Source organism: Aspergillus affinis, assembly GCF_023601865.1.
Source record: "Aspergillus affinis strain CMG 70 chromosome Unknown NODE_81_length_170848_cov_85_189412, whole genome shotgun sequence".
Lineage (NCBI taxonomy): Eukaryota > Fungi > Ascomycota > Eurotiomycetes > Eurotiales > Aspergillaceae > Aspergillus > Aspergillus affinis.
In genome coordinates, this window is record NW_026515862.1 from 1 (window position 1) to 14,942 (window position 14,942).

General features: G+C 50.0%; 6 protein-coding genes across 6 annotated transcripts; 3 read left to right on the forward strand and 3 right to left on the reverse strand.

Annotated features, from left to right (window-relative positions):
* KD926_010505 (GNAT family N-acetyltransferase) lies at window positions 1-1,032 on the reverse strand (the record flags this gene model as incomplete). Its single annotated transcript, XM_053102875.1, has 2 exons — window positions 298-506; window positions 579-1,032. Coding segments are annotated over 2 exons (663 nt in total), but the record flags the coding sequence as incomplete, so codon positions are not given.
* A 915-nt stretch (window positions 1,033-1,947) lies between these two features.
* KD926_010506 (uncharacterized protein) lies at window positions 1,948-3,189 on the reverse strand (the record flags this gene model as incomplete). The annotated part of the gene is made up of 2 exons (XM_053102876.1): window positions 1,948-2,261; window positions 2,331-3,189. 2 exons carry the CDS (start codon window positions 3,187-3,189, stop codon window positions 1,948-1,950), a joined length of 1,173 nt encoding a protein of 390 aa, XP_052953647.1.
* A 1,114-nt stretch (window positions 3,190-4,303) lies between these two features.
* KD926_010507 (uncharacterized protein) lies at window positions 4,304-5,422 on the forward strand (the record flags this gene model as incomplete). Its single annotated transcript, XM_053102877.1, has 2 exons — window positions 4,304-4,475; window positions 5,094-5,422. The coding sequence occupies 2 exons, from the start codon at window positions 4,304-4,306 to the stop codon at window positions 5,420-5,422; spliced, it is 501 nt and encodes a 166-aa protein (XP_052953648.1).
* Window positions 5,423-7,419: 1,997 nt separating this feature from the next.
* KD926_010508 (uncharacterized protein) lies at window positions 7,420-7,837 on the forward strand (the record flags this gene model as incomplete). The annotated part of the gene is made up of 2 exons (XM_053102879.1): window positions 7,420-7,453; window positions 7,506-7,837. The coding sequence occupies 2 exons, from the start codon at window positions 7,420-7,422 to the stop codon at window positions 7,835-7,837; spliced, it is 366 nt and encodes a 121-aa protein (XP_052953649.1).
* A 1,037-nt stretch (window positions 7,838-8,874) lies between these two features.
* KD926_010509 (glycoside hydrolase family 47 protein) lies at window positions 8,875-10,529 on the reverse strand (the record flags this gene model as incomplete). Its single annotated transcript, XM_053102880.1, has 3 exons — window positions 8,875-8,954; window positions 9,009-9,183; window positions 9,258-10,529. The coding sequence occupies 3 exons, from the start codon at window positions 10,527-10,529 to the stop codon at window positions 8,875-8,877; spliced, it is 1,527 nt and encodes a 508-aa protein (XP_052953650.1).
* Window positions 10,530-12,011: 1,482 nt separating this feature from the next.
* Window positions 12,012-14,727, forward strand: KD926_010510 (histidine biosynthesis protein HIS4; the record flags this gene model as incomplete). Its single annotated transcript, XM_053102881.1, has 3 exons — window positions 12,012-12,861; window positions 12,930-14,480; window positions 14,534-14,727. 3 exons carry the CDS (start codon window positions 12,012-12,014, stop codon window positions 14,725-14,727), a joined length of 2,595 nt encoding a protein of 864 aa, XP_052953651.1.
* Between the last annotated feature and the right edge of the window lie 215 nt (window positions 14,728-14,942).

A 14,942-nucleotide genomic window follows, 5' to 3' on the forward strand; every position in this document is an offset into this window, starting at 1 on the left:
AAACATGCCCGTAGTTTCGCGTGTGCTCTTTTAAAACCCCAACCCCATAAAAAATTTTATTTTAATTCTTTCCGCCAAAAAAAAAAAAAAAAAAAAAAAAAAAAAAAAAAAAAAAAAAGGCAAAATCAAATGATATCCGTGATAGTCATACCAATGCCCTAAAACGTGCCCAGTCCAGACCCCTAGAAATAAACTCTATCATTTGGCCCTGATCTTCTAGAGCTTTCTATCCGATTGGTCCTGCAAAGTCTAATTCCGTCTCATGGATCTCGGCCGCAACATGCAGTATGTTGGCACTATTCCGTCTGCACCGTACTTTCTCAGATCCATGGTGACCTCAACCACCTCAGAAAAACCGCGAGACCGGTAAAGCCCATAGGCCTCGGTAGTAGACTCTACCCATGCGGGAATTCCCCTTCTATCAGCTTCTTCAAGACCCACGCTAAGCAAATCCTGCCCAATGCCAAGTCTTTGGTAGGGTGGTAGGATGGCGAGAAATTCTAGATCTAAGGACGCAAACACTCAGTTAGTTCCATGCACAAGCGATGATTCCAGCGTGACACTTGGGTGAGACATACGCGCAAATCTGCCATTGCCCATGAAAGCCTCTCTCTTTCTAGCCAGTGCGCCGAAGAAATCGTTGAAGATCCGCGGACGATGCGGAGATATTCGCTTATTGTTCTCCTGCCTGATACAGCGGGGCTTGGGATTATAAAAATTCCAGATCGCGAAACCAACAATTTTTTCGTCTTTTTGATAGTCAGATGAGATCTCGTCCACAAGGACTGCTTTGTAGATTCTGAACGTAGAATCGCTCTTCAGTTTCATTCGCAGCTCGTCTGCGCGCTGGTTCTGGCTGACGACGGACGGAGGCCCGAACATAAGCTGATGGAGGGCCGTATCTTGCGCGCTTCTTCCGATTTGGAAAGCAGTTGTTTCGATCGCATATATTGCTTCGAGATCCGTGAGAGCTGTTGAATTGGCATTGTCCGTGAGGGTGACCGGAAGTATGCGAATAGCTGATTTCGACATGGGCTCTTCGTAGAGTATGTGGTAAGGAAGCTGTAAAAGTCTATTCTCAATCACTCTATCCGTGTGGATGCTAGTATGTGAAAAGAAAAAAAGAAGTTTTGCATTTTTATTGTCCCGAATTCAGTCCTTTTTATAGCGATGTCCCTTCCACACACGGAACCGACCTTGCAATTGACAGAAATGTTGACTTGCTGGACACTCTCCACAACATAAAGCCAAACACAAGGCGAAGCATGTGCCAAGCGATGATGATCATGGAAAATCGATGAAAAAAGGAAACAGCCAATTCCCGAGGTATTGGAACGGTGTAAAAACCTGAAATTGGCCCACGCATATCGCAACCCTCTTCCCTGTCACCGAAAACCATGTCGATACGATCTAGCCGCAACAAGGAATCAATTGTCTTGTGCTGACCCGGGGCATAAGAAAAAGCATTCCGAGCTTTATCTTCGCGGGGTCAGATGATTCCTTTTGTTTAGATAACCGACGGCACATTCAAATAACTTGAGGTAACCCAAGGTATCAGTCCCTAGACTATCCCATTTTGAGCACCATGCCTTCGTGTGAGCAAGGGGAGGAAGGGGAATTAAGGACGGAGAAAAAGGTAGCAAACGAAAAGGGAAAGGAGAACAGGCGGAGAAAGGCAGTTAGCCACGCACAAATCATAGGAAAGTCTATGTTGTGTGCTGACATAGGGGGATTTCGCGAAGATCTAAAAACACAATGCCAAACAGAACGTGGGAAATCCAGACGCAGCGTTAAGAACTCGAGGAAGGTAAGAAGAAAAAAGAAAAAGAAAGACTATTTACAGGAATCTTCTGCGCCTGATGCGTAGATAAGACCATCTTCCAACACCAAGCGGGTCAACCTTAATCTGGAAGGGATTCCGCTCGCCAGGTGGCCAGGTTCGTATCGCTACTGAATGAAAGGATCATCACAAGAATTGTTAGAAGGCTCCTCCGATAACTCTCTGATTTTTGACGACTCTCTACTTCGGAAAGCCAGGGGCCGATTTTCACTGGCATTTGAATCGCGACGTGGGCTCCTTGAGAGGGGGCGGCAAGGGTTTTCAGGTGATGTCAAAGGGAAGAACACAGGTCCAATGCCCCCGAAGCCGTCCTCAAGTTCCTCGTCTGTGATGTCTGCCGCGCCGCTCAAGGCGGCAACCCTAGTCAATACCCATTGCATGTGCAAAAGCTCGAAAGATGGCAGAGGCATTGTTAACGGATCTTTAGTCGTCATAGTGATCAAGTGGCCTGAATAAATCCGCTTCTCTGTCTAGCAATCCCACAGCTTACACTTGAGCGGACTCATTTCAAGACGAGCGGGAAGAACAGGAGCCTCCTGCATGGGGACCATCTCGGTAGCTTTGTCGCGAGGTAACCACCAAAACCGTCTTGTCAGAGATCTTTTATCCTCTGACATCTCAATTGGTTCCAGAGCCAACCTGGCCATGCCCCAGAGTTCGTGCACGATGTTGGACAGACATAGGAGGTATTTGGGCACCTCCGTTCGCCCCTTGTGGCCGAAAATTTCATTCTTCCACTTTTCTAGTGTTTCGGAAGACCAGAAATTCCTCAGAAGCGACCAGAACTCATGGCGGTCACTTGGAGATTTTTTCCCGAGGGAAAACGGGAAAATACGGCAGATCTCAATAGGCTCACCCATGTGAGTGATAACACATTGATCATCGTCTCTGTTGCTCGCAATTTCCTTTGCAGGCTGAGACCGCTTAATCCCCTGCAGCCGCGGGGTTTTGCTTGAAGATGCAGGGTTGCCTAGCGACCTTCGCTTTGTAGGAGTTTTCGGGGACTCCACGGATGCGTGTTCTGAAGGCTCTGGAGGCTCTGGGGGTTCGGGGGAGGACTCGACAAAAAACCTAGCCGGTCCGTCATCGTCGGAGGATTTTTGTTTGCGAGCAAGAAACCACTTCAATGTCCTGGTACACCGCTCGTCGCTTGAAAGAATACTAACCACCATATTAGCTCTGCGCGCACCGGATTCCGCATCATCGACGTGTTCCTTCAGGGTATTAATATCGGATAACCAGATAAAGGCATGTGTTATCCTACTCATCATCTGTATCTCGGTCGCTTTACTCAGCCCCTGGATAAGCGCTGACCTTTCCCCGGAGAACTCAGAGCTGATGGAACCCATAGCGGAGAGAAGTGGAATAAAAGTCGAGGAGTACTCGATAAAGGGTAAAGCTCCAACTGTCAGAAGGAGAGAGGTTAAAGTCGGGGTCCACAGGGGGGGGGGTCAGTGAGAGTGTAGTGAGTTAGAAGACGGGTCAGTCGAGGGGGAAGCAGTTGGAAGTGATAGATGACAGGTCAATCACATCTGACCAGTAGGGCCCTATGGCGTATCTCTGACGGGCGTATTACCGTTGCTTGTCATTACCTAGGTAGGTTATGGACAATAAACTTGATTAAATAATAATACCTAGGTAGGTAGTTAGGCTACCATGTTGGTTGCGGAACGCGATGGTAAGACTATACCTACTGGCTCTGGTTGCCACATCTTCCAGCTATAACATGGCCTCGCCTTATTGCCATACTCTATGCAACGTTTCGCGAATGTCGGACTTGCGAAGACAGGAATGAGTATAGATTGATATTAGACATAAGGCGATGCGAATCATGCTTGGTCAAGAAACATAATCAGAGAACTGGAGACGAAATACTGAAGTAAAACCCCGCGATTTGTACATCTCAACCTGCAGAGACATCATTATTGTATAGGGTCTCACAGCATACGATGTAGTATGCGTCTATCATTTCCTGTACTTGCTAAGAATCCCCGCTTTTCAAATTAGGAAATTGGCCACGCTGCGTAAGCTTGAAGATTGGATGATCTAGTTACATCAAGCTACTGGAGGGGATACGGTTACATTGTGCGAGTCTTGGTATGGGGTTGGTATGTGCGTCACTGTAGGGCCATTCGACTTTTATGGGGGTCAGACACCGGTCCTCGATAGCGACTATCTGGCTATCTGAAGCCATCGAGGGTAGGCCTTTTGCTCGTACAACGTACAATCGATGCAGCTCCTTGAGACATATCCAATAGTGTCAATAGCCAAGTCATTATCAAACTATCATCCAACAGCTACGATGTTGTCAGACTGGTCTATGTTATTATTGATTGTATGACATGCGCCGATTTTAGGAGTCCTTCGTTTGACATAAATTGATCGGCAGCCCTCCTCTAGGAAATCAACTTTACATGATTTCATAATTTCATCCATCCATCTTCATCAAGCTTCGAATCAATCATGATCATTTCAAACATCCTCGCAGGCCTGTTGCTGGCTGCGTTGGCAACCCTCGCACAGCCAGCTGACAACGATGCCCACACCCTCTCTGACCAGAGTACCCTTGAGCTCAGCGGCGAGACCTTCGGCCTGGCTCAACCCGGTGTCCTCGACTCTGATTTACAATGCACCTGTAGCTACGGAAATAGATGCTGCTGTCCATGGAACTGGATTTGCTGTAATTCCGATCGAAGATGCTGTTGTCGATCTCGCTGATTTTCTTTGAGATGCCTTCTTCATGTAGGTTTATCGGTGTTCGTGGCAGCATTGGAACGCTAATATTTATTACTTTAGCTATCCATTATTGGGGATTCATTGGGTCATGGGAAGGTGGATGGGGTCATTGACTGGGCGGATAGTGATTTTTATGGCTTTAATATGAATGTACTGCGTTAACACGTCCTCTGAGTCTAGTAAATAACTTTTTTATCTGCCAGACGCTAGGTTACCATATAAGCCTCCACAGATATCTCTTAAAACCACATAAGCTCCCCGAATAGAGACATGATCTAGCTTGGAAAACCAAGGGAATAGGTGCCATAGACTAATATTGTAACCTAGAATTGTTCCTAGCGAAAGAATACCTAAGCTCCGGGCTCTTGTAATTAGCCGGAAAGACAGGCGCTAAGGAGTCGTCCTTGCATGCCTGACGGTATAGTTAGACGGTCCCATACAAAAGTGTATGTAGATGTCATTTTCTTCACTGTGAGTCAACAGGCAACAACCAGGCAACATTTACTCTAGGGTGTAGCCCTAACCCCTTCAAACACCCAAACCTTTCATCTTCCCCGTCACTACTTCAAGATCTCGAAGTCTTCCTTCCTTTCCACCCTTACCTCAACCTTGAGCTTTTCAAATACCCCATCTCATCTCAATCCCATCAGGCATCTAGCAAAGGCTGATGCCTGTTTTGTGGAAAGAGAACAGCCTGCCATCATGGAGTCCCACACCCCCCTTGATGAGCATGCCTCTACAGCTTCACCCACTCGATCCGACATCGTTACCCCTGCTTGCGGTGAGAATTACGAAACATCCCCTCGCCACATGAAGTCGCTCCAGAAACTTCAAGATGTCATCTAATTCGAAGGTGGTGTCCTTTTTCAGAAGTCCGGGCAAATCGAGAATTTTTGATGGTCTTGAAATCATGATAGCCATGAGCAAACGCTGCATCCGAACGATATATTTTGGTTTGGGTTCAAGTATCGGAGTCTTATCTGACAGCCGAACAAAGGCATCCATAAATTCTCTTCTGTCGCTGAAAGGTTGTCCATATAGAAGTGTGAGTGGGCTGGCAACATCGTGCCATGTGTTGCTCAGTATTGTTCGAGATAGCATCACCGTGGCATTGGCGTAAAGTTCTTTGCAGCGAGTAACCATGTTCGTTGGTCGTTTTTGATTTTATGGCACTCATCGAAGATAACTCTTCGGAAAGGTAAGATAACTAATCATCAAAGATCAGAGCAAAGGCCAAGAGGAGCTTTATAGCTCCCATAATCTGATGAAAAGACTTGAGCTCAAATATTTGTCCCTAGGAAGTTGTATGAGATGATGGGGTGCGATGATAGAATGATCTTCATGAACAAGTACCTTTGGAACATGGCCCTATTCTTTAAACGTTGTCAGTAAACTTCTATACTTTCAATTACCACCTTATAGGCACGGGTAATCTCGTTTCTCTCTTGTCTATGCTAATGGTTCGCAAGATCCTAGGCCAATACAAGGGAAAACGAGCCATGCTCATTCTTGGCCAGTTCCATTATAGATATGAAGGGATCAGAGGGGTGCAAGTATGTCTCAATGGAAAGGTCGCCCGATAAATTCTCCGTTTCTCTCAAATCCTGTCTGCAGTGTGTCGATGTGCTTTTGATAATGATGGTTTATCTGGAGAGAGCACCTCTCTTTTTCTCAACCGGTATGGGTCGCTCGCTGGTCCGAGTCTGGGTGTCAATGTGAAGAGAGCCATCATGCTCCGCCCTTGCTTGCCAGTACCATTCAATATCAAGTGTATGCTTGTCTTCGTTATAACTTAGCGGGCGGAAAACGCATTTGCTTGATGTTCATGCCTCGTGGATCGTTGATGTTAAACACAATTGATTGGAAACAGAGCCAGTCTGCCTTCCGGGATTAAGTGGATCCCTAAATATCGGAGTACTTTCTCTTCATCTCTGAACTCGTCTACCAGTCCAAAAATAACTGAGTATCTGCCAGAAGGGAGGGAATGTCTTCATAATATTGGGCTGTTTGGGTCGATCGCCGAGATAATGATCTTTACGAGATTTCTGCTCGTCTACTCGCATAACTCCTGGCGGGAGTTCATCGTTAATGGTTCGACGTCCTTCTTTGGGTGCCTAATCATCGCATGAATAGCTAGTATCTATAGTCGCGCGCACCATCACTAAAGTTACAACTATAAAAGCAATCAAGGACCGGGTTTTTCAATTCGGTCTCTAAACTCTTGGTGATTTCCTCTAATATCCCTGTGAACTCAGCATGCTTTGAAGGCCAAGCTGCCATAATCCCTCAATCTGGATAGAAGCTTCCAAAAGCTCATCGGCGTCTGCATACTGATCAGCTTTCATGGTTTACGTACATATAATACTGTAATATGGGTTTGGGAAAGACCAGAAATATTTTCTTGATATCTTCTGGAACTAGGTCCATGATGAGAAAGTTGTAGCTATATAGAAAGAGGGTAATACAGAGATGACCGGGAATATTTGAGAAATCGGCATTAACTACTGATGAGTGATAGAAATGGGAATCCTTCATAACTTCCCCTCCCTCTCATTCATTCACATCCATCTCTTCACTCCTCTCCCACAAGTCACTTCCCGGACCCAACTCCATCTACTGTGACATTTTTTTTATTCACCCTTTCCATATTGGCTGCTTGCAGTTTCTTCTGCAGCTCAAGTAGCGATTCCACCCTGTCATCACCTTCCACAATTGCCAGGTTCTCCAGAACTGAGCAAGTCCACACTTGTGATTCTGAGACTCCTTCTGAATCCTCTTCCGATTTCTTCGCGCCTTCTCTGTCTCCGACACAGTCCCTTATCTGAGAAGATACCTCAGCCTCAATGACTGCCCCTTCGACCAAGGCTCCTGCTAAAGGTCTGTGGACCAGAATTCTCCTTTAGATAATCCAAACTAATTGTCTTCATAGGCAGCATAGATCCGCAAACCCTCAGCGATCCCGAAGCTCTAACCGATCTATCCATCCATGTCAACCGCATCGTGGATTCGATCAAGATATTCGACCTTTGCGGAAACTGTGGCTTCGATACAGCCTACTTGAACGAACAGCTCGATGAGCTCGTTGCTCTCGATGCAAAGATCAAGATTTTGTTGCAGAAGTCGAAGCAGTTGAAGCAGTTGAATCAGAAGTTGAATCAGCTGATTCAGATGGAGCAGGATCTGCTTGTCCTGAGAGACAACATCAAATTCAAGGACTCGGAGATCAACCCAGAGCTTGTCAAACTCTGTGCCAAACTGTGAACTGCCACGGACGTCCTGCGCTCTGCGTATCCAGAGGAGAAGCACCCGGAAGTTATTGCGAATGTGGAGAAATCGCTTGATACAATGCAAGACGAAATCAGGCCTTACAGACCTAGATGTGGCGGGGAAGAAATGAAAACCAAAGCCGGTGGTATGTAGCCTGTTCCCCCCCTCTATCCTTCTACTTCCATTCTGTGATATGATCTTTAAGTTGCTGTGATGTTGTCACTTATTTGTCATGTAGATCTGAGCAGGTAACCATGGGAGACGGGATCTTATGACGGAACCAGGGCCATACAATTTGATTTTTCTTTTCTATGTCTACAAACCCACAAATAAATGTACGCGATGGCTGGCATTGATGAAACTGCAATCGCCTCCAAATGGCACAGGCACAACCGATGAACTTTGCTTACGAGATTTAATGGAGAATCATGCGGAAGGACATTAGGATACCTTCAATAAAATTATTCCTTTCTTGGAATCCCCATATCCTTCCCGCTAGTGTTTGTAGTTATTATCACCACGGACAGTTCTAAAGACTGTTTTTCTTCGAAAAGGCATGTTCTTGAGTTTAGAGAATGCTTTGCTTTTTTGTCCAGTACTTTTCCATGCGGGGGCCGGTCTTGAGCAGGTGAGCGATTCATCACGAATTTTATTCTCTGCATTCGAACGGAGATTTTATCGCTTCTCTTAGACTCGACAAGGCTCCCAAATTGATACCAATGAGGCCTGCGGTATCCTCGGGAAAAGTGACGCTACCACGCCCTTGGAAAGGCGGAACTAAGATCTCCACTAACAGAAGCCTTATCCTTAGAGGACAGGGCTTGCCACCCTTGAAAGCGTAAGATGGGTGCAAACTGCATGTATTGTTATAGAATATAGGTGCTAGCCAGTAGACTGCCAAGAAGACAACTGATTTCGGCATCTATACAAATCTAGCATGCCAATTCTGCCAGCATCCTCTGAAATAACAATAATCCATACCAATAAGTTACGCTCGGTATATATGTACTACAGCGGTATCTTCTAAGCGTCTATGCAACCTGAACCGGGTGTGCCTCGGTGTTGTAGACAAACTTGTTGCCCTCGCCCTTCTGGACTTGCCACGCCTCGTCTGTAATCGGATAGTCAGCATGATGGTCTGATATTCTGTGCAATGCCAACTTACCGTCCGAGTGAGTCAGGTAGACATATTTCAGCACCTCGGCGAAAATGAAACTCTCCTGGTTATCATCTTTGCCACCGCCGTTCTCCGCGTTGACGTTCTTCAGGCCAGCGAAGCCGGATTCGGTGCGACAGTACTTGTTGATCGCCACGAAGGCGTTCCACACCCATTCGCGGTACTACCATCAGTCAAATTAGTCCACGTCTTTTTTCATCCGTTGTCCTGTCGGACAGGCCACGTTGGACTTCTTACCTTCTCCTCGCCCGTCACGCGCCAAGCGTAGTAGAAACTTTCAATAACTTCCGGCCGCAAGATGTAAGCGCTGCTGGTGATGTAGAAGCCCGCGCGCTCGTACAGCTCCTTCTGGTTATCCGGCACGTTGTTCGGGTTCCAGCTGAAGGTCTCGGGTCCGATGCCGGTGAGGGTCTCGTTGTAGGTAGTGTGACATCCGTTGACCAGGTCCAGGCCGAACTGGATGAAGTCGTCACGGTTCAGCACGGTACCGCCCAACAAGAAGCTTCCTCCGTCGAAGCAGGTCAGGTGCTGCGAGCTGAGACCCAGGTTTCCGTTGTTGTACGACGCCAATAAGGTCAGGTCAGGGCGGGGCTCCGGGTGTGACGCGAGATGCTTGATGGTGGACTCGGCAGCGGCCACCCAGCGTTCCTTATACTTTCCGAACCGCTTAGGGTCGTACACATACATCTTAATCAGATACTCGTAGAACGAGTCGGCGCCACCGTTCCAGCTGACTTGGGCGTCGGAGAATTTTCCGGTCCTGATATCAATGTGACTGCCGACCAATCCCGGGAACGGCTCGGCTTCCTTGGGCTGAGGATCCAGGAGGTACGATTGGGCCTTCTGGCTGAGTTTGGCATACTCGGAATCGCCGGTGAGATCCGACAGACGCGTCCATTCCAGAACCAAGGTGCCGGTCACGGCCAATCCATTGGTCTTGGCGTGATCATTTTCATGCGAGGTGATGTTGATCTGGTTGTAAGGAACGCCGGACGGGGTATCGAAGGCGAATTTCAGGATGTCCGCCAGATTCTTGGACTGGGTCAGGAGAGTCTCCACCTTGCTTTCGTCCTCGATCAGGCCCGCCGCAGGACCCTTCAGCAGGTCGTAGCCGGAGATCATGCCACCCAGGTACCGAATGGTGGTCTCGAAGAGACTGACCATGCTGTCGGTCTTGGAATAGTCGAGGCTGGCGACGTGGTCGATAATCTGTTCGACGATGGTGGCATTGCCCATGATGACGGCGGTGGAAAGAGCGTCGACGGCGGACGCGCCCCAGCCATTACGGGAGTTACCATATCCGTTGGAGACGGGGTGCAACTCATCGTTGGGGAAGGCATATTTGTGGTAACCCTCCCAAGCGTGCACGAAGGCCTCCTTGATGGTGTCGGCACGCGACGAGGAGTCCTCGGGCTTCACGAGAGGCTGCTCATCGTGATGCTGAGGGTAGGCGACGGAAGGAGTGACGAGGGCCAAGGCCGTCAGGGGAATAAGAGACGGTAGATGCATGGTCGAGGAAGAACGAGTGACACTCGGCCGACTGAAAAGGGAATGGAAGAGAGTGTATGAGTATCGTAGATTAATCAAGCCCTCTTTTGCGAACACCAAACAACTGCCGGGGAAAATATAACTATGTACTATGGGCAGGTGGGATTAATAAAAAATTAAACAATTCAACGAGCGACAGCCTGACGGAGCAGACGAAAGTGCATAAATAAGGAGAGGAGGGGGGGGAGATCAGGGACTAAGAGGGACACTAAGGAACGAACTAAAACTCCAGGGAAGCAGAAGATGTCGCGTGGGGAAGGAAATCCAAGCGCGATGGACATCGGGGTGATTTTATGCTGGCAGCCACTGCCCTTCCCTTCCTCCTTAGTCACCGCGGCCGAGGGATGCAGGGGAACGCAAGGAGGTCGACCGCTGGTATTCCGCATTCATTCGCGAACGAAGCGAAAGTCAATCCTCGATTGAATGCAGAACCACATTTCATTCCAAACTGTGCTTTCCCATTAAATGGAGCCGGGAAAGACCCACCGACTAGTGACGATGGACCAGCCCACGACTCGGCAATCGACTAGATCGTCTGGAGTGACGGCGATGAGGGAAGGGGAAGTGGGTTTAGCCTGCTTTGCGTTTTTGTGAAGATTGGCAGGCCCGAAGGAGCCAGTGGGCTGTGACTCCTCCGTGCTAAAAATGCCAATGTGATGGAGCAGTGAATCTCCATCGCGTCGAAGTATCATCCGACCGTCCGCCTGACTGCCTGAGGGCCCAGGCAAACAGACCCTCGGTTGCCGAATGGGGCAATCTCCATGTCTCTCAGGAGGATCAGAGTGTATTCAGGAGCATTGGCAGACGGGGGGTCGTGCTGGACGATCTTGGCCAGCTCTCAGGTGGTCTTGATCCATGCTCTACTGGGGGCTCCGTCGAGGTAAGACCATGTGATACGGTGTAGATCGAGTGATAGGGCAGGTATCGAGTACTTATTTTAGACATGTTCCCTTGCCAGGATGTGAAGTACCTGGTACCTGTGAATTATCCGGGATAATGTCTGGATAATTCTTGCATTAACGGCTGAATCAGCAATGTCCACCAATCACGGGATGTGTTTCTGCTTGTCATTCTCACGGCCATCATTGGCACTCGATGATATCCCCTTCGTAAGACACGGATGAAGTGCAAATAGACAAGGTGAAAGATACCATTCTATCATGTAGTCCTCCCTCGTCATCGCTGGAACCCCCTTCACCTGGTCTCCCTGCTAAGTGTTCTTCCGATAACCGCAAGCATCCAGCCATTGGCACCAACCACGTGCCTCCGTGCGGGGCAGCAAGAATTTCCCGATGATTCACACTTCACTTTCCCCTCAACTCCATTCTTTCCTTCAATCATCGGGGTTTGTTTCATTGCTCTCTCTTTCTCGTCTGTCTTCAAATCAGTCGAGATTGGTTTCTGACCCTCTCTGATTAAACCCCACCCTCGGCCTTGTTCATCATGGCCACACCCATCCTCGTCTCGTTCGACCCCTCCAACCCCTCCGATTCCGGCCTCGCCCTCGACCAGATCGCCTACTTCGGTCGCGTGTTGGTCAAGGCTTCCAGTCTCGCTGAGGCCGAGGAGTTCCTTCGCGCCAACCTCCGTTCCCTCGACGTCTACGTCGATGCGACCGCCGTTGCCTCCTCCGGTGTCCTCGTCGACATCCTGAACGCCGGAGCCGCCAAGATCTTCATCACCCTCGACCAATTGACCGCCCTCACTCAAGAACAATCCGTCCCCTCGTCCCGCATTGTCGTCTACGCCTCCTCCGATAGCCAGATAGATGCCTTCCAATCATGGGTGGCTGAGAAATACGAGCGCAGGGAAGCCGGCCTAGCCACCGAGTCGGCCGCCGTCAAGGCCCTAGCTGACAAGCTAGGCATGAACCTGGAGGCTCAGAACCTCTACCAGACGCTCTCCGGTTCGCCCTCGGAGGAGACCTTGAAGGAAGCTGTGAAGCAGGGTGCGGTCAGCGTGTTGTCGTCTGACGCCCTGACCTTTGATCGCAGCCAGGCCGATGGCAAGGTTATGGCCGCCTCTCTCATCGCGGCGCGAGCGGTGGCCGATCAGAGCAACGGTCTTTACGCCACTACGGTGACCGACGAGCGCGGCACCTGTCTGGGTTTGGTCTGGAGCAGTGACGAGAGTATCTCCGAGGCCCTGCGCACCGGCACCGGTGTCTACCAGAGCCGAAAGCGGGGTCTGTGGTACAAGGGTCAGTCGAGCGGTGATGTGCAGGAGCTGATCCGGGTGGGTTTCGATTGCGACAGCGACTGCTTAGTGTTCACTGTCAAGCAGATCGGTAGAGGTAAGGAGCTTTTCATCCCCGTCCCCTGCACCAAAATACTGCGTGGCTAATGCACATACTCCGATTAGGTTTTTGCCATCTGGGAACCGCCAGCTGCTTCGGTCCGTACAACGGTCTTTCTCGCCTGCAGAAGACCCTGCAAGAACGCAAGGCGGATGCACCCGAGGGCTCCTATACTGCCCGTCTTTTCAATGACCCTAAGCTCACTCAAGCCAAGATCATGGAGGAAGCCGACGAGCTATGCCGGGCCAACACCAAGGAAGAAATTGCTTTTGAGGCCGCTGACCTATTCTATTTTGCTCTGACGCGCTGTGTGGCTGCTGGTGTCAGTCTGGAGGATGTGGAGAGAAACCTCGATCTGAAGAATCTCAAGGTGAAGCGCAGAAAGGGTGATGCTAAGGGTCCTTGGGCGGAGAAGGCCGGCGTTGCTCCCACTGCTCCCGCTGCCCCGGCTCCGGAGAGCCAGCCAAAGGCTGACGAAAGCCGAATTGAGATGACGCGGGTCGTGACTGCTTCAGCGTCGGTCGACGTTGTCAAGGACCACCTCAAGCGTCCATCGCAGAAGTCCAACGATGCCATCGTTGGTCTCGTCCGCCCCATTATCCAAGATGTCCGCGAAAACGGCGACGCCGGCGTTCTCAAGTATACCCACAAGTTCGAGAAGGCGACTTCCTTGACCTCCCCAGTCCTCCACGCTCCTTACCCCGCGGAATTGATGAAGCTGTCTCCCGAAACCCAGGACGCCATCGACGTCAGCATCTCCAACATTTCCAAGTTCCACGCCGCTCAGGGGAGCAGCAACGACACTCTCCACATGGAAACCATGCCCGGCGTGGTCTGCTCTCGCTTCTCCCGGCCTATTGAGCGGGTTGGTCTTTACGTTCCCGGTGGTACTGCCGTGCTGCCTTCGACCGCCATGATGTTGGGTGTTCCCGCCATGGTGGCCGGCTGCAAGAAGATCGTCCTGGCCTCGCCGCCCCGATCTGACGGCAGCATTTCTCCCGAGATCGTGTACGTGGCGCACAAGGTGGGCGCCGAGAGCATCGTGCTGGCGGGTGGTGCTCAGGCCGTGGCCGCCATGGCTTACGGAACTGAAAGCATCAGCAAGGTTGACAAGATCCTGGGACCTGGCAACCAGTTCGTTACGGCGGCCAAGATGCTGGTCTCCAATGATACCTCGGCCGGTGTCAGCATCGACATGCCCGCCGGACCCAGTGAGGTGCTGGTGGTGGCCGACGAGAAGGCCAACCCGGCGTTCGTGGCTTCGGATCTCCTGAGTCAGGCCGAGCACGGCGTCGACTCGCAGGTCATTCTTATTGCCATCAACCTCAACGAGCAGCAGCTCCAGGCTATCGAGGATGAGGTTGACAAGCAGGCCCGGGCTTTGCCTCGCATGGACATCGTCAGGGGATCTTTGGAGCACTCGGTTACGTTTGTGGTCCGAGACCTCAACGAGGCGATGACCCTCAGCAATGAATACGCTCCGGAGCATCTGATCCTGCAGATCGAGAACGCTGAGGCTGCGGTGGAGCAGGTGCAGAACGCAGGCAGTGTCTTTATCGGCCAGTGGACTCCTGAGAGTGTGGGTGATTATTCGGCGGGTGTGAACCACTCTTTGCGTAAGCTATCCCCTATTGACCATGGGAAACAAGAATCAACTAACCTCTGATAGCAACGTACGGCTATGCCAAGCAATACTCGGGCGTGAACCTGGGATCGTTCCTGAAGCACATCACCAGCTCCAACCTGACGGCGGACGGTCTGCTGGGACTGTCTCGCACCGTCGAGCAGTTGGCCGGTGTTGAAGGACTAGACGCGCACAAGCGAGCTGTCAGCATCCGCGTGGCGCACATGAAGCAGCAGTAATTTCGGATTCTTTTACATGCGAGCATTTCTTTTTTAATATGACGACCTAGATGGTTTCTTTTCGAGTTTTAACGACCGATAGACGAGTAGCAATCAAAAGTCCAGTTTGATTCTTTCAGTGGTATCCTTCTGTAAACCTCTATACAAACACACAAATCATAGATCCAACTTTTCCCGGCCATATTAAACGAAATAAACAGAATAGTATTAGAAAA